The 27,305-nt window shown below is 40.4% G+C and overlaps 3 protein-coding genes across 5 annotated transcripts; 2 read left to right on the top strand and 1 right to left on the bottom strand.

The window, feature by feature from the left end:
- The first annotated feature begins 107 nt into the window (after window positions 1-107).
- tcirg1b (T cell immune regulator 1, ATPase H+ transporting V0 subunit a3b) lies at window positions 108-8,420 on the top strand. Of its 2 annotated transcripts, none has more exons than XM_031744647.2 (21): window positions 108-338; window positions 1,355-1,473; window positions 1,628-1,706; window positions 1,790-1,938; window positions 2,040-2,138; window positions 2,228-2,286; window positions 2,362-2,488; window positions 2,583-2,665; window positions 2,767-2,860; window positions 3,019-3,231; window positions 3,332-3,482; window positions 3,588-3,727; window positions 4,624-4,781; window positions 4,970-5,060; window positions 5,164-5,282; window positions 5,430-5,643; window positions 6,127-6,237; window positions 6,318-6,410; window positions 6,510-6,630; window positions 6,841-7,012; window positions 7,561-8,420. In XM_031744647.2, exons 2-21 carry the CDS (start codon window positions 1,357-1,359, stop codon window positions 7,652-7,654), a joined length of 2,484 nt encoding a protein of 827 aa, XP_031600507.1. In that variant the 5' UTR covers window positions 108-338; window positions 1,355-1,356; the 3' UTR covers window positions 7,655-8,420. The 2 variants fall into 2 exon arrangements, with proteins under 2 accessions (XP_031600507.1, XP_031600508.1); XM_031744648.2 differs by having other exon boundaries at window positions 2,040-2,135.
- Window positions 8,421-9,250: 830 nt separating this feature from the next.
- mrpl18 (mitochondrial ribosomal protein L18) lies at window positions 9,251-12,719 on the top strand. Of its 2 annotated transcripts, none has more exons than XM_031744640.2 (5): window positions 9,251-9,394; window positions 9,484-9,587; window positions 9,660-9,828; window positions 12,086-12,320; window positions 12,420-12,719. In XM_031744640.2, exons 2-5 carry the CDS (start codon window positions 9,500-9,502, stop codon window positions 12,495-12,497), a joined length of 570 nt encoding a protein of 189 aa, XP_031600500.1. In that variant the 5' UTR covers window positions 9,251-9,394; window positions 9,484-9,499; the 3' UTR covers window positions 12,498-12,719. The 2 variants fall into 2 exon arrangements, with proteins under 2 accessions (XP_031600500.1, XP_031600499.2); XM_031744639.2 differs by having other exon boundaries at window positions 9,300-9,388.
- si:ch211-203d1.3 (protein phosphatase Slingshot homolog 3) lies at window positions 12,709-26,395 on the bottom strand. The gene is made up of 17 exons (XM_031744637.2): window positions 25,959-26,395; window positions 24,740-24,897; window positions 23,303-23,340; window positions 23,006-23,192; window positions 21,080-21,195; window positions 20,875-20,943; window positions 19,957-20,022; window positions 19,639-19,821; window positions 19,220-19,313; window positions 18,976-19,104; window positions 18,701-18,747; window positions 18,411-18,557; window positions 15,904-16,104; window positions 15,583-15,817; window positions 15,394-15,480; window positions 15,209-15,301; window positions 12,709-14,164 (listed from the first exon to the last, which is right to left on the bottom strand). The coding sequence occupies exons 2-17, from the start codon at window positions 24,785-24,787 to the stop codon at window positions 14,018-14,020; spliced, it is 1,887 nt and encodes a 628-aa protein (XP_031600497.1). The 5' UTR covers window positions 24,788-24,897; window positions 25,959-26,395; the 3' UTR covers window positions 12,709-14,017.
- Window positions 26,396-27,305: the final 910 nt, after the last annotated feature.

Below are 27,305 nucleotides of genomic sequence, written 5' to 3' on the forward strand. Positions count from 1 at the left end.
ATATTAATAATAAGCTTCTGATTTCCTGTCAGACTAAAAATCTAATAAAAAAAAACCAAAGAAAAACATCCACTTATTGGACTCGTTACCGCCATTAAAGAGCCTAAAATCTCGACCTCTCGCGGTGGAGCGAGATTCAAACGGTAACTATCACGTGCCTCCTGCAGTAACGTGACTCTCACAAACAGGAAGTGCGGAGCCAGAGAACTTCTACCCCAAGTCTCGTAAACGCGTCTGCTTTGTCCAGGTTAGCAGTCCCGGGTCAGTCCGTCCCCCTCGGTACCAGACTGCCTCACAGACACCAGGTCGGACTGCAGCGGAGGTAAAGAGGCAGACAGGTGAGGTTTCCGACATTCAGCTCAAATCTGTGTTTTTATCAAGCGGGTTTATCTCCTATAGTTGTGGCCGAGACACACCAAGCCCTTCTGTTACTTTTCTTAAATGTGGCTTATATTTATGCGTTAACGCTCCAGTGTTTCGGCTTTTCCTTCACTGGAGTTGTGTGCTAGCGATTATAGAGAAAACGAAACTTTGCCCCAGGCAACAAAAGCTGAGAAGCAGAGACAATAGTCGATAGATCGAAGAAGAGGCGAGGTCAAATGCTTTTTCCTTAACAGCATGGATCTTTTTACAGTTATAGTCTGAAGCCACGCTTCCTTCATGTTACATCTATTTTATGATATAAGTAATTTTGTATATATTCTTAGTGGTCGCTTTCCCACCTTCATGACACTCATCACGCTCAGTTAATGAAGAAACTGTTAGATCCAATTCACTGCTCAGCCCTCCAAATGAGTGAGGTTAGTCTGAATATAGTGCGAGCACCACAAACAACAGTCTAAAGAAATGCTTTGAAAAATGATACAGCGCTGTAAGCTTTTTAACAAAAGATCAAACACTGTAACCATCATAAAGGTGGGGTTTACTGTAGAGCGCTTGTACAAAACTGCTTTCTATGTAGCTAGGGGAAAGCAATAATAATGCACCTCATTGTGCCTTTCTAAAATATAGTAATGCTGTTTCATATATATGTACATCTTTGATTATTTTATTTAACTAAAAAAAGAGCCCCTGTGCTAATTTTGGCAGACACATGTGTGTGCAATAGTGGAAACCCCACCTGATCATCTGGTCAGGAGGACTTGGTGCTTCCTCTTTCTTCAGTTTCCACTTAGATACTTCTGCACTGAGTAGTTTTGATCTCTCTAACTGAAAGTAGATGCCATCTGTTAACACCATTGTCTGCCATTTTTTTTTTTAAATTCATATTCCTCTTTATATACTGCAGTACTTTCACTCAGCTGTATTCAGAGGACGGTGTGTGTGTAAAGTTGTTTTCTTTGGTGTTGTACAGATATGGGCTCCATATTTCGCAGCGAGGAGGTGTGCCTGGTGCAGCTCTTTCTTCAGTCCGGCTCGGCCTATAATTGTGTCAGCGAGCTGGGAGAGCTGGGCCTAGTTGAGTTCAGAGACGTGAGTCTATTAAACCCTTTATGCAGTTTTCTTCTTCTTGGTGCAGTTCATGGAGTCCAGTGCAATTGTTAACCTGCAACAGACTGCATCATGGGTTTTGGTGTAAGTCATGTAGACCCGCTCAGTATCCTTATTCTCTGCTCTCTGCTTTCAGTTAAACCCCAATGTGAACTCCTTTCAGAGGAAATTTGTCAGCGAGGTCAGACGATGCGAGGATCTCGAGAAGACTTTCCGTGAGTACTGACTCATAAGGCTCCTCTTTCCATTCATCTTCTTTATTTTCCATGATTCATTATCCACCCTTTCCACCCTCCAGACTTCTTGGAGCAGGAGATAAATCGCTCCCTATCGCCACCCTCAAAGGGTCCACTCCCTCCTCCGTGTCCGATGCCTTCAGCCCCTCAGCCCCGTGAGCTCATCACCATAGAGGAGGAGAGCGAGAGGCTCGCCAGAGAGCTCAAGGAGGTGAGCGCCGAAATGGAGCCTGAGGAGGGTCTTTTTTCTGCTTAGTGCACCACGAGATAAAGATTTTTGAGACTGATGAAATATCGTTTGTTTCCTACTAGGTGTCCAGGAACAGAGACAGCCTTAGGGCTCAGCTGACGCAGCTCTGTCAGTACCGAGGAGTCCTGACCAGAACTCACTCTCTCACGGCGTCACACGTGGTGAAAAACTCCATTTCTGCACAATTTTCTGTAATTGTTGTTGTGAGGAAAACTAAAAAAGAATGTTCTCCTTTGTCTTGTTCTCACAGGTACCACCTGCAGCGGAGACCCAAGGTCTGTTTGATAACCGCCAAGATGTCCGACTCAGGTAGGTGTCAATTAAATGTTAAAGAGTAAAATGTTGTCTTTTTCCTCTCTATATAACAGTTTTCCTCTCCCTCAGTTTTGTGGCAGGAGTGGTCCACCCCTGGAAGGTGCCCTCGTTCGAGCGACTGTTATGGCGGGCGTGTCGCGGTTACATTATCGTGGATTTTAGAGAAATGGAGGATCGACTTGAGCACCCTGACACGGTAAGAGAAAAGGAGAGGGGATCGCAGAGAGTTTCTGATGTGAGTTTCATTCCAGGTGTTTTACCACAGCAGTTTGCTCTTTCTCCATTTGCAGGGGGAAATGGTGCAATGGACCGTGTTCCTCATTTCCTTCTGGGGAGATCAGATTGGACAGAAAGTCAAGAAGATCTGCGATTGGTGGGGATTTTTTTTTTTTTGTTGTTGTTTTTTGTTTTTGAGATTCTGAAGCTGCACCTGTGTTTTTAACTTGAATTTCTTTGGATTTTCCCTCCTCGCAGCTTCCGCACTGAGACATTTGCATACCCCGAGAGCTCTGCCGAGAGAGAGGAGGTTCTCCAGGGACTTCAAGGGAGAATTGAAGACATCAAATCAGTGAGTGGTTTTCTTTTGGTTTTTGATACTACATATGGGCATCAAAATAATTAAAAGACTGTAATGTCTGGTTTTATAGTTTCTGCATAGGATATTATATTACAGTGCTTCTAGAACATTCATCACGCCTCTTTTTTTGTTTCCTTCTGCGACTTCAGGTTTTGTCACAGACTGAAAGCTTCTTGCAGCAGCTGCTGATGAAAGCGGTGGCCGTTCTGCCCCAGTGGAAGGTGCGAGTCCAGAAGTGTAAGGCGATCCAGTCGGTACTGAATCTCTGCAGCCCCTCTGTCACTGACAAATGCCTGATCGCTGAGGCCTGGTGTCCCACCGCCAAGCTGCCTGAACTGCAGTGTGCGCTGAGAGAGGGAGGGGTGAGACAACAGATGAGCAGAAACATAGAGCTGTAAAAAGCACCGATGAGTAAATCGCCTAATTTCCTGTTTTTTATCCCACCCTGTTCTCCAACCTCAGAGGAAAAGCGGCAGTGGGGTTGATTCTTTCTACAACCGCTTGCCTTGCTCTACACCTCCACCTACTCTGTTTCCCCTCAACTCCTTCACAGCAGGTTTCCAGAACATTGTAGATGCCTACGGAGTGGCCGCCTACCGTGAAGTCAATCCAGGTGCGTCATTAGATGACATAAATAATTTCCTCATGAAATGTATTCAAAGTGAAGTCTTTCAGGTATTATTCTTTGGCTAAATCTTGTCTCTCAATGCCCCTGCAGCATTGTTCACCATAATTACATTCCCCTTCCTGTTTGCGGTGATGTTTGGGGACGTGGGCCATGGTTTACTGATGACTCTGACTGCTCTCTGGATGGTCCTCGAGGAAAAAGATCCCAAACTTAGAAACAACAACAATGAGGTAACTTAGAAGAGTAGACACTCTGTATTTAACAAAATGTCTAACTTAAAGGCAACTTTATTTCAGACCAAGCAGCATCAGTAATACAACAGACCACATTTAGATTGTTCCTCTGTTCCACAGGACCTGCTCACCACACTGACTAATAACCAAATGAACTCACTTCTTGTTTCACAGATGCCCCAAAAAATGTACTGAAATTCCAGTATGCTTTCATAATCTGCGTGAGCCAAGGAATCCGCCAGTACCAGTAAATTTTGCATGTGGTTTGAAATTTGCATGCACAGACATGCCTCCAGCTTACAGGTTGACCAACATGAAAATCACCGAAGAGAAAAATAAGAGCAAAAGTAGCAATGTTCCTGTGACCTCAATTCCAAAAATGTCATAGAACCTAAATAACAACAAAATGCATTCATTTGCAATTCTCAGAAACCTATATTTGATTCACAGTATGACATAGAAAACATGTTAACTGTTTAAACTGAAAGCATGTACCATTTTAAGGAAAACAAAACAAAACATGGCAACAAGATGACTCAAAAGATTTAGGCCACGGCCATGTTTCCCGCTGTGCAGCATCCTCTCTTCAGACACTACATGGTTTAGCGTTATCTTGCTGACATATTCGAATACGTCAACTGGACAAGAGCATTTGTTGCTCTAAAAAGTGCATATGCCTTTGACTAAGATGCTGTTGCACATTGTTCCTCCAGCTGTTAAATATTTGACATTTAATATTTGTTTTCTGTGTAAATAAAATGTGGGCGTATTAACAAACTTCCAAATCATTGCATTCTGTTTTTTGTCACACAGCTTCCCATTTATGTTTAAATGTAAAAAATTCAAATAATTATAACGTACTAAAACATGTCCTTGACCGCTTTGTGTGTCAGATCTGGAGGATGATGTTCGGTGGAAGGTATTTGATTCTGCTGATGGGACTGTTCTCCATCTACACGGGAGCCATTTACAACGAGTGCTTCAGCAAAGGGCTCGCCACCTTCAGCTCGGCCTGGCACGTCGGCCCAATGTTTGAAAAAAACATATGGAAGTAAGAACATTTTCGTATATTCACCCTGGAAACTTATTTGCTTTTTTTGCAACAATGTGTTTATTGAGTTTTTAGTACACACAAAATACAGGTCAAATAAATCATAAACAGTAATATAATAAGTAATACTTATTTGCTGTTTACTCCATTTTCGACACACTTTCTTACCTTCGTGTGATCTCTTTCAGTTCATCGGTGCTGGCAGGGAGCCAGTACTTATCCATGGATCCTGCTGTACCTGGCGTTTTCACAAGCCCCTATCCATTTGGCATTGACCCGGTGTGCCCATCATATTCATCGTCTTCCAATCAAACATGCACATAAATATGTATATATGTGTCTCGATTGTAACTCCAGTCATTCTCTCTGATGTTGTCGTCAGGTCTGGGGGATGGCCAACAACAAACTAACATTCCTAAACTCTTACAAGATGAAGATGTCAGTCATCATCGGCATTATTCACATGACTTTTGGAGTCTGCTTGTCATTCTTCAACTACTGGTAAATAATGTTTACCCTTTTGTTGCATGTGTTTTGCTTGCACACCTGTTTTGTGTGTTTCAGATTAGCTCTGTGCCTTCACATCCTCGTGTTCTTATCCTCGTTTCTCCCTGGTTGTTGTTGGTTTTTTTTGTTTTTTTTCTACAGGCACTTTCGCAAGTTCAGCAGTTTGATTTTTGTGCTGATCCCAGAGCTTTTCTTCATGCTGTTTCTGTTTGGCTACCTGGTGTTCATGGTGGTCTATAAGTGGGTTGCTTACGCTCCTTCTCAGTCCAAAAGTGCTCCCAGCATACTGATCCACTTCATAGACATGTTCCTGTTTACGGAAAACCCTGACAACCCTCCGCTTTATCGAGGACAGGTGTGTGCGTCGTTTGTGAGCTTCACTAAAGGGAACATATCGGGTTTGCTTTATGCATTTTCTTAGTTTCCCACTTCCCAAACATGTGTGTTAGTTGGTCACACTGAGCAGTAGTTATCATGAAATCTTATTATAAACTGAATGATAGTCTTTATGTATGTTGTTACCATATTTACATCTTTCAGTGGTTGTTTGTGGGTTTTATTTTGTGAAAGTCTAGCATGTAAATGCAGCACTGCTTTGGCAGGTCAAACCCCAGATGCCACATCTATTACAAGCACATGAACACAATAAGGGACTTTCCAAATATAGTAATCAGCACTTTAACTGCATTATCAAGCAACAGTGATGTGGTTGTGTCTCCGTTTTGTTTTTTGAATAACAAAAATGCTGCATTCATTAAGTAGATAAATACATGCAAGCCCTGAACTGAATAAACTAACGGTCAAATGAGGATAACCTCTTCTCTGTAACTCTGTGCAGGCTATAGTGCAGAAGGTCCTGGTGATACTGGCTCTGTGTTCTGTGCCATTCCTCCTCCTTGGGAAGCCCACGTTTGAATACATTATGTTCAAGAGAAGACGACGTCGAGTCGTGAGTCTGCGTTTGGTTGAATTTTAATTCCTTTTATGTAGCTGCATTTACTTTTCTGACTGATCTTGAATTCTCTGCAGCATCTGGATGAAGACAGGCGTCCACTGGTGTCTGATGAAGGGTCCATCAATGTTCATCAGGGGGAAGTAGAAGGAAGGCCGCTAGTAGAAGAGGTGAGGGTGAAGCTAGAGTAACTAAATTAGTTTACCTGTTTTAATACATCCTGATGAACTCCTTTTGTTTTTTTGGTTTTTTTGTTGTGCTGTCTGTAGGAGTTTGATGTCGCAGATGTGTTCATGCATCAGGCCATCCACACCATCGAGTACTGCTTGGGCTGCATCTCCAACACAGCCTCCTACCTCCGACTCTGGGCTCTCAGCCTGGCACACGCACGTCAGTGGCACTGCACATACAAACACAATGCTTATCTTCATACTCACATGATGCACACACACACACGACTTCCTCTTTTAAACAAAACTTACTCATACTTTTCTTCTTTTTTTTTTTTAATCTATTTTATTTTTCTAGTTATACACACTCATGTTGTTGTTTTCCAGCCAGCTGTGATTCTCTAACAGTGACTCACTTGTGTCTCCACAGAGCTGTCAGAGGTGCTGTGGGAGATGGTCATGCGTAAGGGGCTGACGTGGCAGGGTTACGTGGGAGCTGTAGTCCTCTTTGTGATTTTCGCCTTCTTCGCTGTGCTGACAGTCTGCATCCTTCTGGTCATGGAGGGGCTCTCAGCTTTCTTGCACGCGCTCCGTCTGCACTGGTGAGAGTGACAGAAGGGTTGAGACAAAGGGGGAAAATAGCTTTGGTTAACTAAGATTTGTAAAGGAGATAGGCTGTGTGATTGCACTGGGTAAGATCCGGAACCACTTTTTTATTTATTTTTTATTTCGGAGTGTGTGTCAGGTTTTATGTGTCTGCATTTAAGCCAGCAATCCATGGTCACATGTTTTTGTTACATGCTGGTGTAAACATTGCACTCTATTTGCTGTCTTTTGTGTGACAGATGCAGTGAAGGCAAAGACTGTTCTAAGCAGACTTTACAGCTGCCTCTGGCAATAACCCTGCATGCAAAGTTGAATTTGACTGTAGGATACACCACCTACAGTATGTAGCATTAATGCAGTAGTTTTCTCAGGATGGTGGTGCTGGAGAAAAGATTGACTTAACCTTTAGGAACAACAAACCAGACTATTACCAAAAAAAAGTCCACTGTAGAATAAGAGTAATAATGTTCAAATAAGAGTATGATACGTGCTCTGAGGTTTCTGTTTGTTGTTGGAGATTGACTTATGCCCGTCTCTTTTACAGGGTGGAGTTTCAGAACAAGTTCTACAGTGGAGATGGTTACAAACTCAGCCCTTTCTCCTTCGCATCTATAATAAATGCCTCAAACCCTATATGATCAGCCAGCGGTTTATTCAGGGTTACCAGCAAAGTTAATTTATGTGTCTATGAATCAGAACGACCCTGTCTTAACAACGGTACTCGACCTTTGGTTCCCTTTCGCTATGAAATGGTTTAATTAACTTGCACAATGATCAATGAATGATGAATGCTGTACTGTTATTTTTGCACCGGTAGAATGACTCCCTATACGTTAATTTACCACTATACCATATCATATATAAAACACATATTTTGTAACCCCATGCTATTTTTTTTCAAAGATAATGTACTGCTTTCTAATTACTCTATCAGTAGCATGAGAAATAGTTGGTAATCATGTGCTTTTCACTCTCTCAACATTTATAATAAGCATCAATTTTGAAAAGGGAAAGTACACTAGTGAATGGATTTGTTCTTCAGTTTAAGGGAAAGTTTAAGTTTTGACCTGAAGTATTAAAGTGCAAGTTCTTTAGAATTCTTCAGATATTGATTTGGATGATTTTTATGAGCCAAAGATGTTGTTCCCACATTGTCATGTCTTCCAGCAACACCACAGCATAAGTATTTATTGATAGCTGCATTTTTCTTGGGTGCCTTACTAGGACTGTTTGTTTATGCATTATGTGTTATGGACAGATGGTATCTTCTATTGTTAAACCACCACTTTGTACAAAACACTGCAATGGAATAAATTTTTCCCCTCCCTGTTTACACTGTAAAATTGAACAGTTTTCAGCAGATAATAAATTAAATGTTGAGTTTTATTAAATGAAGCACTTGAAGTATCTGTTGCCGGCTGAGTGATACCATTTATATGCCACAGTACTTTTTTGAGAAGTTACCACAGATGAAAGTGCTGTGCAGAAGTCTAGAGGAGCAAACCGTTATTGTTTCATATTTAGCTTCTGAGGAACATTTTTTGTCTTTAGGCAGTTTTTCTTAACAGCCTGTAACAAAAAAAAAAAAAAAATCAAATTGTTTTCATTTCTTTGATTCTATCCAAGATCAAAGTATATATTTTGATTTTTGTACCACCAAGGTGATTCTCAATCTGTAGCAGCATGACAATGACCCAAAACACAATAGTACAACTATCAGTCATGGATTGACCTCAACATTACTGAAGCAGTGTGGGATCATCTTGACAGCGAACCGAACAACATCCAAATGAGAGCTTTGTTTGTCCTTTAAGACGTCTGGAAAACTATTTCTGAAGACCACTTAAAGAAATTACAAGAAAGCTTGACTAAAAGAGTTCAGTCTGTGTTGAAAAATACAGCTCGTCATTCCAAATTTTGACTTTCAAGCTCATAAGAATTGTAAAAACTCTGTTTTTGTCTGATTGACTGTATTTCCATGCATGTTTTCACGTTTCAATAAATCACTGCACTAATTTCCCATTTTCCTAGCAACATACAGTATAAGGATGAGGGGTGGCTCAAGACGTTTGTTCAGTAGTGTAAAAGATGTAAATACAACAATGTAACAACAACTCATACACATAAGGAGTCTGACATTAAACAAACAATAATAACTTCTTTTCCAGGGAAAAATCTTCAGATCACTGGTTACTCTTGTTGCCTGATAGTTTTAGTAGAATTAAAAAGTTGTTGGCGTTTTCCATCGTTTTAAGTTCCGGAATTACTGTAAACGGAACCTTAAGCGCGAGTTCAGTTTCTATGGGTGCTGTTTCCGAAGTGGCACAGAGTGAACCGGATATTATCGGAATGTCAAAGATGGGACTCCTCATGTAACGGTGGATTTTTCTTGAATAGTATGTTTGCTTGTTTTTGGCGTCTTACCTGATGGTAACACATTGATTGGCCTTTTTATTTGTGAGGTTAGCACTGCTCGGGAGGACATGGCTCTGAGCCAAGTTAGTCGCAGTGTGCGGCTGCTCTTAGGTCAAATTCAACGCTGTCGGCCAGCTCTGCTTTCAAACCAGACGGGTAAGTAAAGCTAGAAAGCCTTAAACTTTCTATCTGCAGTCATAAAAGCTGACCAGACTAATTGTCACACAGCTCGGTGTCTGAGTCAAGCAGCTTCTCAGCCAGAGCCCTCCGCGGATGAAAATGAAGCCGTGAACCCGACCTTTGTAAATAGAAATCCCCGCAACCTGGAGCAGATGGCTCTGGATGTGAAGGATCGGGGCTGGAAGACAACCTGGCCACACCGGGAGTTCTACCACAGGTCTGTAAAAGTTTAAGTTTTTACTGTGAAATCCAGAATCAGACTGAGTAGCACTGCGAGGGTGCATCCTGTTGATTTAGTCCGTGGAAACAGGCGGTTTCTCTATACTGGAATTCTGGATTCAGACAACTATTGCTCATATATGAAATTTTAAAGGGCTTTTACTTTGAAGTAAAAAATCAGAGTAACGTTATACTGACGAGTGATACTCGTTATACTCTTGTTTATTGTTTAGTCTCTTGTTTATCTAAAATCACAATACCAGAGTGTTAAAAAAGAAAAAGAGTGAACCAAACGTAAAAATAAAAAGATTTGACTTTTTTTTTCTGTCCTCAAAGAGATCTCACGCTAAGACAGAGGGAAGGTTTCAGATCACATGACCTCAGGGACCTCCTGGGAATGTATGGATGTTCACTAATGAAGTTCACTAATGTAATACCCCTAAAAGTCAAAACAAGCATCTTAAAATGGACTCCCATTGAATGTGAAGCCAGTGCAGCTGGTTCACCAGTGATGTGACATGAGGGTCCTGAACAACCTGTAGACATTCCAAGGAGGTTTTGCTCGAATGAATTACAATAATCCAAACATGATGAAATAAATGCATGAATAACAACCTCCAGTTCAAAGTGTAACACCATGGTGCTTAACTATCTTAAGCTATTAAAAACAGTATCAAACCAGAAATTTGACATGACCATGCAGAGTGAAAGCAAAGTGAAATGTTACCCCACGGTTCCTGATACAATATTTAGCAAATATCAGAAGGGGACCAATCTGTCAGGGGCACACACAAGGACTTCAGGTTTTTTCATTAAGTAGGAGAAAGTTATCAGCCATCCATCTTTTAATAGTCTAAGCATTTTTTCAGGATCTGTAGAATGGGGCTTAGAAGAGATCTATAACTGAATGTTATCTGCATAGTAGTGATAAGAAATGTTCATGAAGGTGCTCAAAAAGTGCTGAAGACAGAGCAGATATATCTGAAAATTAAGGACCCCAATACAGAACCTTGTGGCACACCATAGGTAATAGAAGTGGAAGAGGGCCTGTACTTAGAAACAGCATTTGAAAAGCTTCATTCGGAGAGCTATAATGTAAACCACTCAACAGCAGGCCCAGATGCACCCACTATCGAGGAACATGTGATGGTCAAGAGTATCAAAAGCAGAGGTTGTCCAACATCAGTAAAACAGAATATTCATCTGCATCACGTTGTATCCAAATGAGACTGGACACTCAAAGAAGAGCTGCTTCAGTAAAATGAGTTCTATGAAGGACAGACTGATATTTATCAAGGACTGTTAATGCTGTAACAGTCCTTGATAATGCTGTAATATGTGTGTAGGTATTAAATAGTTAATACCTACACACATAAGGTTAAACAGCATGGGGACTGGCTTGACAGCAGTCGGTCTGTGCCAGTGGTTGAAATACTGCCCCCCCAGACGTGACTGCATTATAAGAGCTGTAATGTTGCATTAGCTGTTGTATTTTTGTTTTTTCTCAAATGGCAGTTTTTAAAATTCATGCATATTTTAGTATTCCAGACATAAATCTTAAGAGCATAGTCGTGATACAGCTTACTGTAATTTAACAACTTTTGTTAGTGAGGACTTGTGAATTACTTTCTAACTTTGTAGTAACAACTGTTATGCGGTAACACATTACTCTATACAGTAACTATGTTAGTGTAATTAGTAATGTGACAAGTTGCCTTATAAAACTAAATTACACATTTAAAATGACTTCAATCTAAGAAGGATCATGACTTTGTAACAAGCAGTGACACAGTATCTTTGAGACATGTTGATGCATAATCAGAGATCTAAAGAAATAGTCAAAGAAACAAACAAGATGAACAGAGAGAAATATTTATAAAAGTATAGCAGCTGTCGGGAACAAAATTCAAAGAGAAATGGAGACAACAGTCATGTGCATCAACCCCACACTGGGTCACAGCTTACAACATACAAACAAGTATCCATTTATGTAAATTTATTACCTTTTTTCTTAAATTAATGTTAAGTTGTATAACTAAAATTGGGAAACAAAGATAACTCTTTTTATATTCATTGCTATTATTCTAGATTATACAAATATTCTGTATTTGTTCTACCCCATTGGGTTCATAACGGTCAATATGAATGGACAGAAAAATATTGTAATCAGTCAGGTTCTAATGAAACATGGCATATTCATGCATAAAGAACAATTATCTCTATTTAATTTCCTCTCGTGCCTCTTATTGTTTCAGGTTGATGTTCTCCCGTAGCCAACACCATGTGACAGCCCAAGTGTTTTCCAGCTGCTCCCCTATTCCGGTGCTTTCTTGTTCAACCAAAGAGTGGGCTGTGAAGAAGGAGCTGGCTTCTACAAACTGCGTGGCAGCCTGTCAGGCTGTGGGCGAGGTGCTGGCGCAGCGCTGCCAGCAGGCTGGCATCACCAGGATGGTGTATAGGGCGATTCCCTGGACATACCGCTCAGATTCTGTGAGTACAGCAGGGACTAGAAATAAAGTTACTGTAACTTTACTTCACTGAGGTAGCCATTGGCTTCACATCTCTCTCTCTGGCTTTTCTGTTTTGCAGGTTCAGTCTTTCAGAGCTGCAATGAAAGCAGGAGGAATCATTCTAAGTGAACCCAGAAGGAAATATGTTGGGTCCTGACTGTAATTCATCAGTCAAATCCGCTGTTTTGTATAAATCTGTATCCCCATTACTCCTCTCTTTTGTTAACTATTACTGTGCTGATATTAAGATTACAACTGCTACAGTAAAAAATAGGATTCAAAAGAAAGCTTGTTCCTGTGCCATGTCTCTTTTATATTAAGTCATTCTCCTCTGGTTCAATATTTAATCAAAAAATAAAGATTCTTGGTTTGAGTACAATAATTTATTTTTTACTCAGGTGCTTGTAAACAAGAGTGAGGTGCAGGCAGTGGAGAGTCTGTTACAATAAGGAAATGGATGACAATAAAAACCAATCACTGATCATTTTAATCATAGTACAGTGTGAAGTTGGCTCAGGCGGTGGGAACAGTGTGTTGGGATTATAAAGTGCATGTTTTCTTTTTTCCTCTTTTTTTTTTCTAATAGTGAGCATGCAGGTTAAACGTTTTCTTTTTCTTTTTTTTATCTTTTTTTAACTTGGGTTCACTGGATAAAAAGTAATACCAGCATAAAATAACAAATGTCCTCATCAGCATCTAGTGAAAACAGAACATTGAATAATTTAAGTTGATCCCTTCAAAGTCCATATAAATACAAGCTCAAACCCTGAACAGTGTCCTCTCACAGGCTGGTATAAAACACAAAACATGCACCCAGGTCATCAGCAATTATGTGACTATATATACTGTAATTATGCACAAACTTGTAAAGTCACATAATTAATGACATAAAATTTGGAAATGGTACAAGAGAAATGCAATATATTACCACCACCTTGTACTTAAGCTAAAACATTAAAAATATCATTAAAGAATCACTTTTCATTCTCAGGTTGAAGGCACTCGTGTAGCCCTGGAGCCAAAATATAATGGATGAAAATAAAATGGGTGGGAAAGGTTCCTAGCAAACCGACATTTCCTTTAAATATATTCACTGGCACAGAGGAATACAGTTTGGCAAACTGGCATATGCCATAAAACTGGCTCTGACATAATCCATAATGCACAGCTTAGATACAGTGAAATCCTCCATATCTGCACATGGCATGTGTTGTGAGAAGGAGGAAATGAACACTTTCTGCTTTGGGCTGGCAGCATACAGCCTCATATAAGGAAATTAAAACAGTTATTGCATAGATACCTCTGAAGTGTTGAAAGGAGAGCTTAAAAAAACGGAAGAGGGACTGAGGGAGCTCGGCAGGGACATGCTGGTTCATATGTGTTTGGATACCTTCATAAACATAAAACATAATAATACAATAATGCAATGATTTCAGCTATCAGATATCCTGGCTTTCACCGGTACAGCAATACTGCAGCATGGTCCTTATAAAAAAATCAACTATCTATTATAGCTTTTATGAGGTGACATATGCAATCCAAGACCTGGAAAATATAAATTAAGACTTTAGGATCATTATATAAAAACCTTGGCATGTTCCCAGAGCTCACTTTCCTGCTTTTCTCCTCTGTGCCTCGTTTATAGTCCCTCTTGTACCTCCCTGCTTGTTCATCTTTTTAATCACTTTGGGGCTTGCTTTGGCCCGCGCCCGGCCGGCTGGATGGTTCAGGTGAAACATCCACACATGCTTTCTGGTGAGTGAGACATCGGCGCCCATAGCTACGCCTCCGCTGTCCTGGTGACCGCCTCGGACTGCCAGGCATCTTTGAAAAGAACAAAGTGGGAAAGTACAAAGTTATAACATTGGGATTAATTCTTCAGCAAGAAATCTACTCCACAGATACATCGCAACCCCAAACGCCTCTGAACGCTATGTGACTACCTGACGTAAACCTCGGTCGAAATCTAACTACACGTTGTAGCTGGCGACTACCGTGGTTATCCTGCTTCAGTACCATCAATACCTTCTATTTCTGGCTACGTATTCACAACAGTTTTTTAATTTATCAGTGATGGCATAACAGTCCTTGCTTCAACATAAGGAATAACAATGAAAGGACTCACAAATGTCAAAACTATTGGAACTGATGTAAGGAAATGTACAAAGAAGTAGACAAAAACTTGACAGATAAATATTTTTAAATGGAGACTCGGGAGAGAAAAAGTCCCAGCATTTTATTTATTTCGATCATGGTTGGCAGTGCGTGTAAAACACTGGGACGTAACTGTGAGATGATTAGCACATAAAGCAACACAACCATAAATGCTGCCAAAAATAATGTTGACCACTTAAGTGGATTACATCATAATCTCTAGAAAGACTCACCACAGAAGACTAAATCAGCTACTATTTTGGTAGTATAGTTACTGGCAGGACACAAGGTGTGAAAAAGGGGATGGAAGGCCATACAGGTCCTCACATAGAGTCAAACTAAAGATTTTGATTAAAAATGAAACCTAGTTTGTTTTTTTTCCAATATGTATGTCTGTAGAAATACTAACATAATCACAGGACGAAAAAGTTGCTATAAAAACATACTGGCGGCCTCCAGTGTTACCTCTCTGTCTCCTAGTAGTTACGCATAATGACAATATAAAAAATCCTACATCACTTCATTCTTGGGGTGACGACAATACTCCATCAGCCTTTTACAGCTGAGAGATAAGAAGCATGACTCATATATTATTCATGAGTTATTTCAAACAACAGGCTTCGCTACATGTCCTCAATCTAAATGAGCCATTTCCAAACTGTCAGCTTAACTACAAAGAGGAGGCTAGAGAGACCGGCACTCTGCTTCTTTTACCTCATATCCTTTATCCACATCATCCATCTCGCTGATGGACTGCATTAATGAGTAGAGGTTCATTCTGCCACTACGATTAACACTCGGTATGACCTGGAGATTAAAGAGAAGTAAAAAGATGAGTAGCCTTTGATGCACTCTGCGTGAGAATATGAGGACAAATGTGGGTCAGGCAGTCTGCTCACCTTTTCTGGTTCATTTACAGTAATCACAGGGCCTGTCTGCACAGGGTCTTGGATAGTGTCAGACTTTGGGGCAGGCTGTTCAAATACCTAGATGAGGTTGATAAGATATAAAGGAGTTAAAGCTGTAAAGGTAAAAAAATAAATAAATCTGGATTTTAAAAAGTGAAAAATTGCTCAGGATCTGATTACCTCACAGTCTTCCCCTGAGTAATTTTTTTCATCTGGATTATCTACGCCATCATCCTCATCAAGTCCGTCATCTTCCTCATCATCATCTTCCTCCTCCTCCTCCTCCTCCTCATCTTCTTCTTCTTCTTCTTCATCGTCGGCTGTCTTTTCTTCCTCCCCTCTTTCCTCATTTCGAACTGATTTTTGTCTTTGGTCTCTCGACTTTCGCTTCCAGAGAGCACTATGGCGCTGCTGGCTGGAATGATAAATGCACATGCACATTCCTCAACTGAGCTTCCAAACTAAAGAGAACAGGAAAAAAAACAGAGCACTAGGCCTAACCTTGCACTGAGGATGCCGCTGTAGGTGTGGAGCTGCTTCATGAAGCCCTCATTGGGCTTGACGATGGACCGGCGATCCCTGACGTAGTTCAATGCCACATCCAGTGTCCAGTGCTGCTGCTTCATAGCGTAGGCAATCACTGTGGAGGCAGAGCGGGACACGCCCATCTTGCAGTGAACCAACACCGCCTGACCACTCTTCCTGTAATACACAAAGATGAAAAGGAAAACTCGCACAGTGATTTTGGATTTTGCTTAACAAATATTAAGTCATGAAGGGAGAACTACTGGAATGTATACGCACATGCAAAATAACGCTCTGCAGTAAAATGCTTCTGGTTTGTGAACATGTGGCAGCTTTAAAACTGGCCGAGGAGCTGAACAAATTTAAGATTTGCAGCTTTAATTGTAGGGTAGCTTGGCCTTCTCTCAGAGGTTTTGTTTCAAAACTCCAAACTGTAAACTGAAAACACAGAAGCAGTATTTTTCTATTTTCGTGGTGTGAATACTGCCTGTCATGATGTTTCACAACTCAGTCGTCGTTTGTAGACATCATTCACACAGATTAGACTTGAAATGGGAAGCTGAGTCACAGTGTGACAGCTCAGAACTGCAAAATTGATGGCTATGCCAATCTTGATCGAATTCAATATTTGAGGAAATGTAGCCTTTCATTTTCTGTTAAAAGTAGGCACAGAGACCGACAACACTCTCATCAGTGTCCATTAAATATGAAGCTGCGTGAAGTGAGCATAGCTCATTATAAAAACTGGAAACAAAGGGAAGCCCTTCGTCTATAAATGATTACAGTAACACATACAGTGTTCCAGTGCTGTTAAATCTCTCTAACATTTTATATTTTATGCTCACTGGCCACTATATTAAGTACACTGTTCAAACTGCTTGATAATGCAAGATGGACGGAAGAATGGTGATTTCACCACACAACCATCTCTGGGATTTACAGAGAATGGTCTGAAAAAGACAAAATATCCCCTGAGTGGTGGTTCTCTGGATGAAAATGCTTTGTCAGTGTCAGAGGAGACTGCTTAGAGCCGACAGAAAGGCAACAGTAATTCAAATAATAAGTTATTAAAACTAGGGTATGCAAAAGAACGTTTCTGAATGTATAACATGTCAGACCGTGAAGACTTGTGGAGTCTTGTTGCAGACCATGGGAACACAGAGTACTCAGAGCATCTTCAGCTCTGCCACCTCCACCTCAGCCTTCTGTCTTTTTGTCACTGTCAGGTCTCACAACCATCTTGCAAACCTTCCCCATCACTCTTGCTGCTATCATTCTACACAAATCACCCCTGACACTCATCTCCACCCGCTCCACCCTGTCTGCACTCTCTTGTGCATTACAAATCATCTACCTTTATTATCTCCGCTCCTATCTTCTTCACCTTTCCACCTGTCTCTCTCTCATTCACAGTATTTTGTCTAGTTTCTACTGACTTTAATTTCTCTTCTCTCCAGAGCACGCTTCCAGCTCCCTAGCCTTTCTTCCACCAGCTCCTTACTGTCACTACAGATATCATAGACCACAGAGACACCAGCCAGACTTCATCTGCCAACCTATCCATCATCACTTCAAACAAGAAGGGGCCCAGAGCCAATCCTACACCACCTTGAAACCATCTGTCACTCCTACCCAAAACTTTTATACAGTCATTGCTCCTACCGCACATCTCACCACTGTCTCGCTGTCCTCAAACATATTCTGCACCACCCTCACATACTTCTCTGCCACTCCTGACTTCCTCATGCATCTCATGGCTCCCATCATATGTGGTCTCTAGATCCACAGAGAAGCTTCTGACCATCTCAAAACTTCATCAACACTCTCAAAGCAAACATCACATCTGCAGTTTTCTTTCTCAGTGTGGCTTCTTTTCATGAAGCCTTAGTGCTGCTCCCTGATTGTGACTTTCTTCATATCCTAGCTTCAGCCATACCATATCTTTATAGTATGGCTCAACAACTATACAACTGTAGTTACAACTGTAGTTACTACAGCTCTGCAACCTTGATGCTGTCATGTCATGTTTCCAACACCATGCTGAATCTACGTCGCAAAGATTTAAGGCAGTTCTGAAGGCAAAAGGCGGTTCAACCCATTACTAGGTGTATGTAGTTAAAAAAAAAAAAAAAAAAAAAAGTCCAGTGGGTGTATGCTATTCATACAAAAATGTAAGCTTAAATCCCATTAAATTTAAACAAAAGCTCTGCAGATTTTGGAGACTTTCCAGTCTCCACTAAGATAATAATCAGATTATATAATCTTGAGAATGGTATCAATCAGACAAGAAAGCAAAAAAGGATACACAGTAAAGTGGTTTTTGACTTAAAGGACTGTAGGTCTGTGTCACAATACAGGAGTTCATCATAGACAGTCCTCTATGGAGATTTAGATTCACACATTTCAGCCCCTAACAGAGCTTCTGCCCCGGAGGAACAATTACAAACCTTTTTACAAGTCTGGATTGAAAAAGCCTCTGGTACCTTGCAGTGTTGATGAAGTTGAATGTAGCTGGCCAATGGGACAGCAAGTCTGTGGCTTCCACATCGTACACTCTGATGTTCATGTAAGAGAAGGACTCTGGGAAAAAGTTGTCAATCTCCCTCGTCACATTCAGAATGTAGCCCACGCTGAAAAACATGCCGAGACACACTCAGAGCCAGAGCAAAACACAGTGCATAGCTAAATATTACCCTTATTGTGATTTAATGGGAAACAGAGACAGACCACAACACACAGAGCTGCAGAAAATGTTGCAGGTGAAACTACTAACTTGTTTTTCTGCAGCTCCTCAAAGTTCGCTGCATTCCACTCGGAGCCCTGAAAACAAATAAAAATAGGTTAAAGCGAGGTCAGAGAAGACGAGAAGGAAAGGGCTGACAGAGCCATCTTCCCTATCGCTGTCAACACAGATCTGAAAGGGGAAGTTACAGTCACATGACAACATCCTGGCACTAAAACCCATGTCAGTTTTTTTGACCAAAACAAAAGAAAGTGACTGTACATAATATGGCTTTTAGCTCTATCTGACCTTTAACAATGACTCACCAGGTATAGATAGTCAAATATTTTGGAGGGCTTGTCCATCTGAGCCATGGTGACCAGGATCTCATTGTCGATGTACTCCTTGTAGGGTCTCATGTCAAAGCCTATCCTGGACTCCAGGGTAGCGTGCACCTACAGCAGAGAATGAATGCATTTTGTCACATTTTTTCACCTCAGTTATGCTGTAATAATTTCACTTTTTTTTTCTAAAACCAACTTCCTGTCTCTACCTGCCCACACTTCTCACCATTTTGGATGTGAGGTTGTCCAGGTCTTCAGTCCTCATGATGTCTCTCAGGTGTTCTTTGATCAGGATCTCGTTGGAAACTCTCTCTGCCGAACTTCCCAGAGAACAAAAGGGAAATTTTAGTACCAACTGGCAGGGAGGCACAAGCAATAAGAACAGTTTCTTATTATTACTACATTAATAGCAAGATTAAGCGGTGAAAGTGCCATGTTTAATTTAATTTAATTTATTTTCCACGTGATGCTACAGCTGTACTTTTTTTAAAACACAGGATTTTAAGCACACAGGGTTTGCATGTGGTGGATTTTGAATTTTCCAACTCTGGGACCAATAAGTTAATTTATATATAGTAAATTATCTTAATGTATATTTTTTTTCCAGCACATCAACTCCCTTGGCTACTACAAATAAAAGCATACCTCTGTCCATAGCTGTCCTTGCGGATCGACTCCAGGTCATTCATGACCTCCCACTCATTGAGGCAGTTGCGATCGGACTCGATGTGTCGGTAGTAGTGCCGAGCCCATTCCAGCCCAGAGCCTGGGATCAAAGCTGCCTTGATTGCACGCTCACAGCAGCCATGCAACACCTGCAGCACTGACCTTACAGCAGGAGAGAGGGGAGAGGAAAAGCAAAAAGAACATCACTGTGTGTATTAATGACTTATCTTGAGATTTAGAGCAAAGGAAAGCTATTGATATGCAAGGTGAGCAGCTGGGGATATAAGCTTCACTCACCACATAGTCTGCATGGAAACTGGTTTAAAGATTCTGGTCTCTTTTGCTGAGCTCACGCTAAAGCCACTGCAGGAAACACACAGAAATGTGAATGCTCATTATTAAGCCTGACGACGAGAAAGAGAAGAAGGAGAAATAAGACAGTAACAGTGCTAAGAAGCATCGTTGTGCTACATCACAGTCTGACACACAGGAGAGAAATAATTCAGTGTAAATTAGAATTAGTTCTTGTTCTTGTGGAATGAAAACGTGAGGACAGTGATTGAGAGAGACATTAGCACAGTTGGAGGTGTGATCCAGCCTGATGAGGGGGAACATGCTGGTGTGACATGGCAAACACACTTGGATGATGCTAAAGCATGCACGCGCATTTAAAACACAGCAGTTTAAGCACCCTGTCATGTTAGCCCAACTGTTTTTAAATCCGACACCTCTCGGTTTACTGAGAGATCAGCTCTTCTATCTTTTTTTGAGCATCAGCAGCCCAAACTGTTTTAATCAAGATATAGCTGGCTATTTGAAGACACACAAAATGTGCTGGAATGGACCCTTGATGTTCTTCACGCACTACAATGCAGTCACAGAAAAAATTTATTAGACTTTAAAGCAGCAAAACTCACAAATCTTTCAATACACAGTCACATAAAGAAACTAACCATACTTTACTTTCATTTCATTATTAAAAACACATGACCTCCATGCTTATGCAATGATGTGACTGAGTGACAGGAGCTGTTGTAGTTCACAGAGAATGATTCAACTCCAAAAATAAGGACATTACTCATTCATATTATCTCTGGCCAAAATCCCAGAAATCAGGCTGCACCGTCTGTGCAGCAGCCTCCCAATCTCTGCCTCACGCCTGCTTTTACACTTTTAATATAATCCTTAATCCTTCTTTAAAAACATGTTTCTTACCCATCTCCGTCCAGATAAACTTGTGTATTGCTCCATATTGGCAGTACCAGGCCGATGGTGCAATGATCACTAGAAACAAAAAGAGAGGACACATACACACAAGACAAGGGAGGAAATTGTACTTGTTAAAGCTTAACCAGGAATTATTAACAGAACAGAAATCTTATCTTGCGCAACTGTACACCATCATCTTGGTTACACACACCTGTCTGAGTTGGGGAAATCCATGCCCAGCAGGATGCTCTCATGTTTGTTGGCCAGTGTGGAAACAACGATCAGATACCTGACTCTTACTGGGCTAACAGAATCTAACTGCACCGCCTGTATGAAAAGATACAGAGAGGGAGGGATGACGGGGAAACACACAACTTGTGAGCACTGCGTTTTACATGCAAAAATGAATTTAAAAAAAAAATCATAGTTTTCTTTTTAAGTCTAAAGTTGCCAAATAAGGTTGGGTATTTGCAAGTGGTGTAACATGTCCTGCGTAGTTTATTTTCTTTGGCCTTAAAGGAAAACTCAAATCAGGGAAGTAAATGTTGTCTTTACAGAGATCAAGATACTGGCTCCTGTCCGGTTAAAGGCCTCTACCTATAGTCTTGCTGAAACAAGCTGAAACAAGAAAAGCTACAAGTACACTTTGTGACTTGGTGCTTTATAAATTGAATTGAATTGACTGAAATTTTTATGTGACATAAAAATATCATATAGCCATTTCATTGCTATAGCAACACCATGCATTTACATTCCCTAGAGCAAGAATAAGACAAGCCCGGGCACGTCTGAGGGCAAGAGCCCCGTGTCCCTGGCAAAATATGTAAGTAAATTGTTTCCACTAAAGGAGGAAAGAACAAACGTTTTTCACCACTTGAGGCAAAAACACAACCTGGCTATAAAAGTGAAGCAGCTAGTGATGTGCAACACAAAAGTAAACAAATGTCTTACATCAACATTTCTGAAGCAAGCTTCATATGACAGGAAGCACAAACAGTGAATGGAAATTACTCATATATATTGTTTGGTCAAAGCGATGATACCAATCCGAACGGAAAAGGAGGGCTATAAGCAATCTGTTGAAAAGCTCAACCCAAGATACAACAACCCAAATGGAAAACATTTTTTAGTTTTCTTATGTGACAATATTGAGCTCCCTCTGAAGAGTTACAAGATTAAGTTACTTCACTATTATTTACCCAAAGAATAAAACAATTATCTTATACTTTAACTAAAAGTTTTCAGGACAAACACTACCTGACTTTGCCCCTACTTCTGTGTTATAATGCTGCTGCTTTTACCTTGTTTCACAATTCAAATTTGGAAAGACAGTAGCTCATTGGAAAACAAAGTTTGAAAATAGCTTTCATTTAATTACTCTTAAAAATCCAGCTGAAAATAAAATGTTGTTCCGTATTTTTCTCTATATATCCTCAACCTTATCGCAAATTTGCTTGGAATATTGTGATATACTTTCAAGGCTATATTGCTCACCCATCACATGTGATATTTTACTGATGCTTCCTACCAGGCATTTTCACACATGCACTGGTGACTGGATATTTTCTGGATCTTATCCAGGAGGAGCTTTATGTGCTGCTAATTTCATAGTACAAAGTCTGTGTGATGCCTTATTAAGCCAGTTTGAGATTAAAGCAGGTAGTTTTTTGGAGACTTTACAGAAAATTAAATGGGAGTATTGTGCCTTTCTTCTTGAATGCTGTCATCAACACCAAATAATAGCTCTGGACATAGCCACAAATTCTCCTATACCATACTATATAAATATTACTAGAATAATATTTACGCAAGTTAGCTTGATGCTAGTGATACTGAGGACCTAAAAAGTGGTAACTCACTGTCTCTGAAGGTTTAGAACTTGTAGTGAAGTCACTGAAACTTTCCCTTTTGTCACCTACCCTTTGAAAAAGTCAGTATGTGCAACAACACTCACTTTTAGGGTTTCTTAACATCATAAATCATAATATTTACCAAAACTCAACATTTTGGAGTTACAACCTTTGCCAGTGATACAATCTTATAAGTTTACTTGTTGATCAAAGACAAAAAGTAAATTGTTTCAGTGTGACATTTTTCTGATTTTGCTGATATGATTTGTAAAGACACGAGTGCTCACCAGCTTCACTGTATCTTCTGGTCTGAGGTGTTCAATCATTGCACGGAGATGTGTGTGGCGCATGTCTGGCGCGCCGCTGGTTTGCTTGACAGGAGAAGTCGGGGTGCGAGACGTCTCCTGATGAAGGCTCCCGCTCTTGCCATCTTCCAACAGGAGGACTGCCCCTTTAACAAGGGCAAAGCTCTCTCTACAGAGTTACAGAGAGTAGGTTACTGCTGCCGTCATCAAGTAACTGGTTATCGTCTTTCCTAGGTGTGCAGTTTATAACTATTTAAATGTCATGTGGGTTACAGCTACCTTTTCTGAAGTCTTCCTCTTCTTTGGAGGCTTTCATCCTTAGAAAATAAATAAATTCAAAAAATAAATCTTCATCAACAGGAATCATGAACAAAACAAAAGTGTAGTTGGTTTGTATGTGTGCAGTTCACCATGTTAACTTTGATTTACCTATAATTACATTTACAAAGCCTGTAATGATTTTGTTAGGTAGGCTGTTGGCAACTACAATAAAGTGAAAATATGTAGATCCCAAAAGAGGGTCAGAGAAGATGCTGGAGGTTCAAACGTTACTTAAAATGAAAAACGGTTACACAGCGTTTCTAATGCTCTCAGAATTAATTCATTTCAACTTAATAAAGACAACGGTGCTGGAAGAAAGAAAGAAATATCCTGGAAGCACTAGAAGCACTGTGTGTACACATGTATGTACATGTTTGTGTGTGTGATGTTTTTCCTGTTTAAAATTTGCCCACAAAATAGTGGGAAAAAAAAGTTCCTCGGGTGAAATGTGGTACAATACAGATAAGGTGCAGCAGTGAAGAGACAGACACAAAGAGCTAAGTGGGATGGGGGAGGCGGAGTAACAATAAGCAGGTAAACAGTGGAATAACAGAAAAAAATAACAGTAAATGAAAAAGAAATGCAATGCGTTAAGAGGGAAGGGGGGAAAGAAACAAGAGAAGTAGCAGTAGTAACAAGGGTTTACAGAGAAAGAAACTTGAGACAGTAACATTACCTGTTACGCAACTGACAAGTCCAGACAGAGTCAAGAAAAAGAAAAAGAAAAAAAAAGAAACAGAAGAGGAGAAGTGAGCAGGAGCCAGGAGCGGAACGATGAGGGTTTGAAGAAGGAAAAAAAAAGAAGGAGAAAACAAGTTAAGATAGCAGAGTGTTTAAATTCTGTGACATAAATATGCAAAAAATGAGATTTGGAAGCACAGTAAAGTTATTTATGGTTTAATTTGCAATGATAGAGACCAGAGGGGAAACCCAGGGCTTTGACATAATGCTGAAAAAAATATTTATGATGCAGCAGGAGAATGAGAGAAGAGGAGATGTGAGGGACAGAAGCTGATGATAGAGTATTGATGTATGCATTTAACAGGTACAGTGGGCCTTTAGGCAAGTGATTTAATTACTATCTGACAATGCTTTAACAGGAGTTATATCTGTGGTACTGCTACCATGTAAGCCTATCAGTGCGATCGCATCCCTGTCTACAAGTGAAAAACAAATCTGCCTTGTTATCATTCAGGCAAATGTAGTGATGATATCCACAATGGGACACATTCAGGAGCTGCTGCGCTTCATGCCGACCTTTTCAGGGGCTGGCATGAATGACTTGTAGTCAACGTTCTGAATCATTCTTTATAAAAGAAAAGTAAACAACATAATATCTGCTGACACGATGCAAAATGTTTGTGTACAGCAAAACGGGGAGATAACTGAACTCACTGGCGCGGTGGAGATGGATGGGATCCTATGCAGGGTCAACAGAGCCATTGTACAGGTCCGTCTGCACTTAACCTGCTGTTTCTTGCAGGCCTAGACAGGCTCTGCTGGTTCCTCAGCCAAAACTGTGCCGTGGGTGGGGTCAGTACTAGTATTATTTTCTGAAATGACACATGGATGTTTGGAATTTAGTTACGTTCAATAAATAACCTGTGTATCAGTTTGGTTTAGGAAGTCAAAAAAAATTGCTGCTTAATCATTTTCACAAATCCAGTTAAAGCATAGCTGTGTAATATGAGGAAATACAATATCCAAATATTTTTTATATATATAGCATCCACATACTGTCATATTTCTGTTCGTATTACACCACTAATGGCAAACCATGGCTATATTTACAACATCTTACCATAATTGACTTAAAGTACCAAGAATTTTCAGCAATATCTAAAAACAGCATGCTCATCTAATTGTTTTATATAAGAAAAAAACGTCATATTTTATAGCTTGTAACTTTTAATAACAATGGATCAATTTTAAATATAGTACCACCATTCCTCCCACAGAAATCAAACTGCACGCCTTTAGTGCTGCAAAACCCCTATTGTGTACATAACACAAACACGATTAGAAGCAACCACAAAAACAATACTGCAAAACGGCATTATATTAAAACAGATAAACCGATAACTGAGCCTCACGCTCGTTAGTTTTGTGCTGAAACACTCAGTCTATATAAGGATGTGGCTGGGGTAAAAAAATATATTGACCAATAAAGATTAAACAGAAATTTACATGACTGCTGGTTCCTAGTGGTTTGCACGGTCAGACCCGTTCAGCGTAAATGGTGTTGAAGTTAACAGCATATTGAAGTTAAGCAACCAGAAAAAAAGAGAGAGAGAAAAAAAAAAGCTTCTTGCTGCTGCCTTGGCTCTATCACTGACACATGAACACCGCGGTAACGCCTTCGTAATATGACAGCAAATATGCGATACGGCTTCAGCTCGCTGCATGCGGACAATAAAGTTATTTCTTTCCTGGAGCTGTTATCGAGTGAGTTATCGTAACTACATGGTTTTAATACAGACAGACGGGCTCAACGCAAAGAGTAGCTCCTTTTTGCAGTGATCACAAACAAGCTAGCAGTAATATGTAGCCTCTTACAGCCAGTCTTGGCATTCAACAAATAACCTCTATAGTCTCAAGAAGGGTGTTTTCTTACCTCTCCAAGCTGGGTCCTCACTCTAATTTCCTGCTTCGGAGCCTGCGTGTTTTTCTTCCGTACCGAGAGCTCCTTATTCCGCCCTCTGTTGCTTTCTGAGGGTGAGGACTTGACCATTTACAGAGCGCAGAGGCTACTCCTCTGGAGAGTTTTTTTTTTTTTTAACCAGCGAGCGAAGAGCAGCGTCGCGCGGAGATAAGCAGGAGCAGACGGTGACGTCTTACGCAAGCAAACCGTTCAGGCGCGTGAAGAAATTTAAGCGTCTAGTCCATGGCTAGTCTACGAGTCTCTGAAGCAGTAGGCTGAAGGATTTTACTCGTTTTGCTTTTGCTGCTGCAGAATCAAATAATTATGAAGCAGCAAAAGAGGAAATATTAAGTCAAAAGGTTTCCACGCGATAAGTGCGTTTCACTGTAGGGGGCAGCATTGAGCTTATAGGGTGAGTCCCAACAAACTGCATGTGTTGGACATGTCGCTGCTAACACAGAGAAATCATTTTGGATATACAGTGGATACAGTGGATATACGTTTTGAGCCACTCCTTATTCGTTTTTTTTTTTAGGATAGATGGTAGTTTTTGGGGGGTCACAGTTATGCTAGAGGTGGACCATATCAACACCGCTATTGTTATTGGATCGATACTAGTGCGATATTATCCATACTTTGTTTCTTTTTAATATTTTCTTGCATTTAGCATTTGCCTTTATTTGATAGCGATAGTGGAGACAGAGAGAAAGCTGGGAGAGAGGTGGAATGACACGCAGCAAAGGGTCACAGGTCGGATCCAGTGGCCCCGGTTTGGATTAAGCAACCAGAACGCAAACTATGGACCCTGGTTAGCTCAGCAGCCTAAGCTAACCAGGGTCCATAGTTTGTTTCTGTCTTTTTACTTTAGCATGCAATTGTGTGAATTAATTCTTAAATTTTTATTAAACTGAAAAATATACTTGAAACATCCATTATAAAAAATGTCTGTCTTTTTGTGTTGATTGTCAGGTCTATTTTATTTATAGCCTATAGCACATTTAACCAACATAAGTTTTCTGATGATGAATTCATATACACATGCCTGTAAATCTATCAGGAGCAAACTTTACAGTTGTTTGTGTACTTTGACATTACAACGCGCATGCGTTTTACGACCACAGCTTATTGTTACGATTTTGTCCACTCCTTTCATTTTCATCCCGTCGGGTGGCAAGGGGCAAAATCGGAAGAGTGATGTAAACATTCCTTTACTGGGATTCCTGTATGATAATCCTCTAATTGTCCCCCCCAAAATGAATAAAAACACGTGGAAGCAGGCTTTAACCTAGTCTCTAAACTATAACCAATAAGACAACAGGC

This window comes from Oreochromis aureus, linkage group 2, assembly GCF_013358895.1.
Source record: "Oreochromis aureus strain Israel breed Guangdong linkage group 2, ZZ_aureus, whole genome shotgun sequence".
Taxonomy (NCBI): domain Eukaryota; kingdom Metazoa; phylum Chordata; class Actinopteri; order Cichliformes; family Cichlidae; genus Oreochromis; species Oreochromis aureus.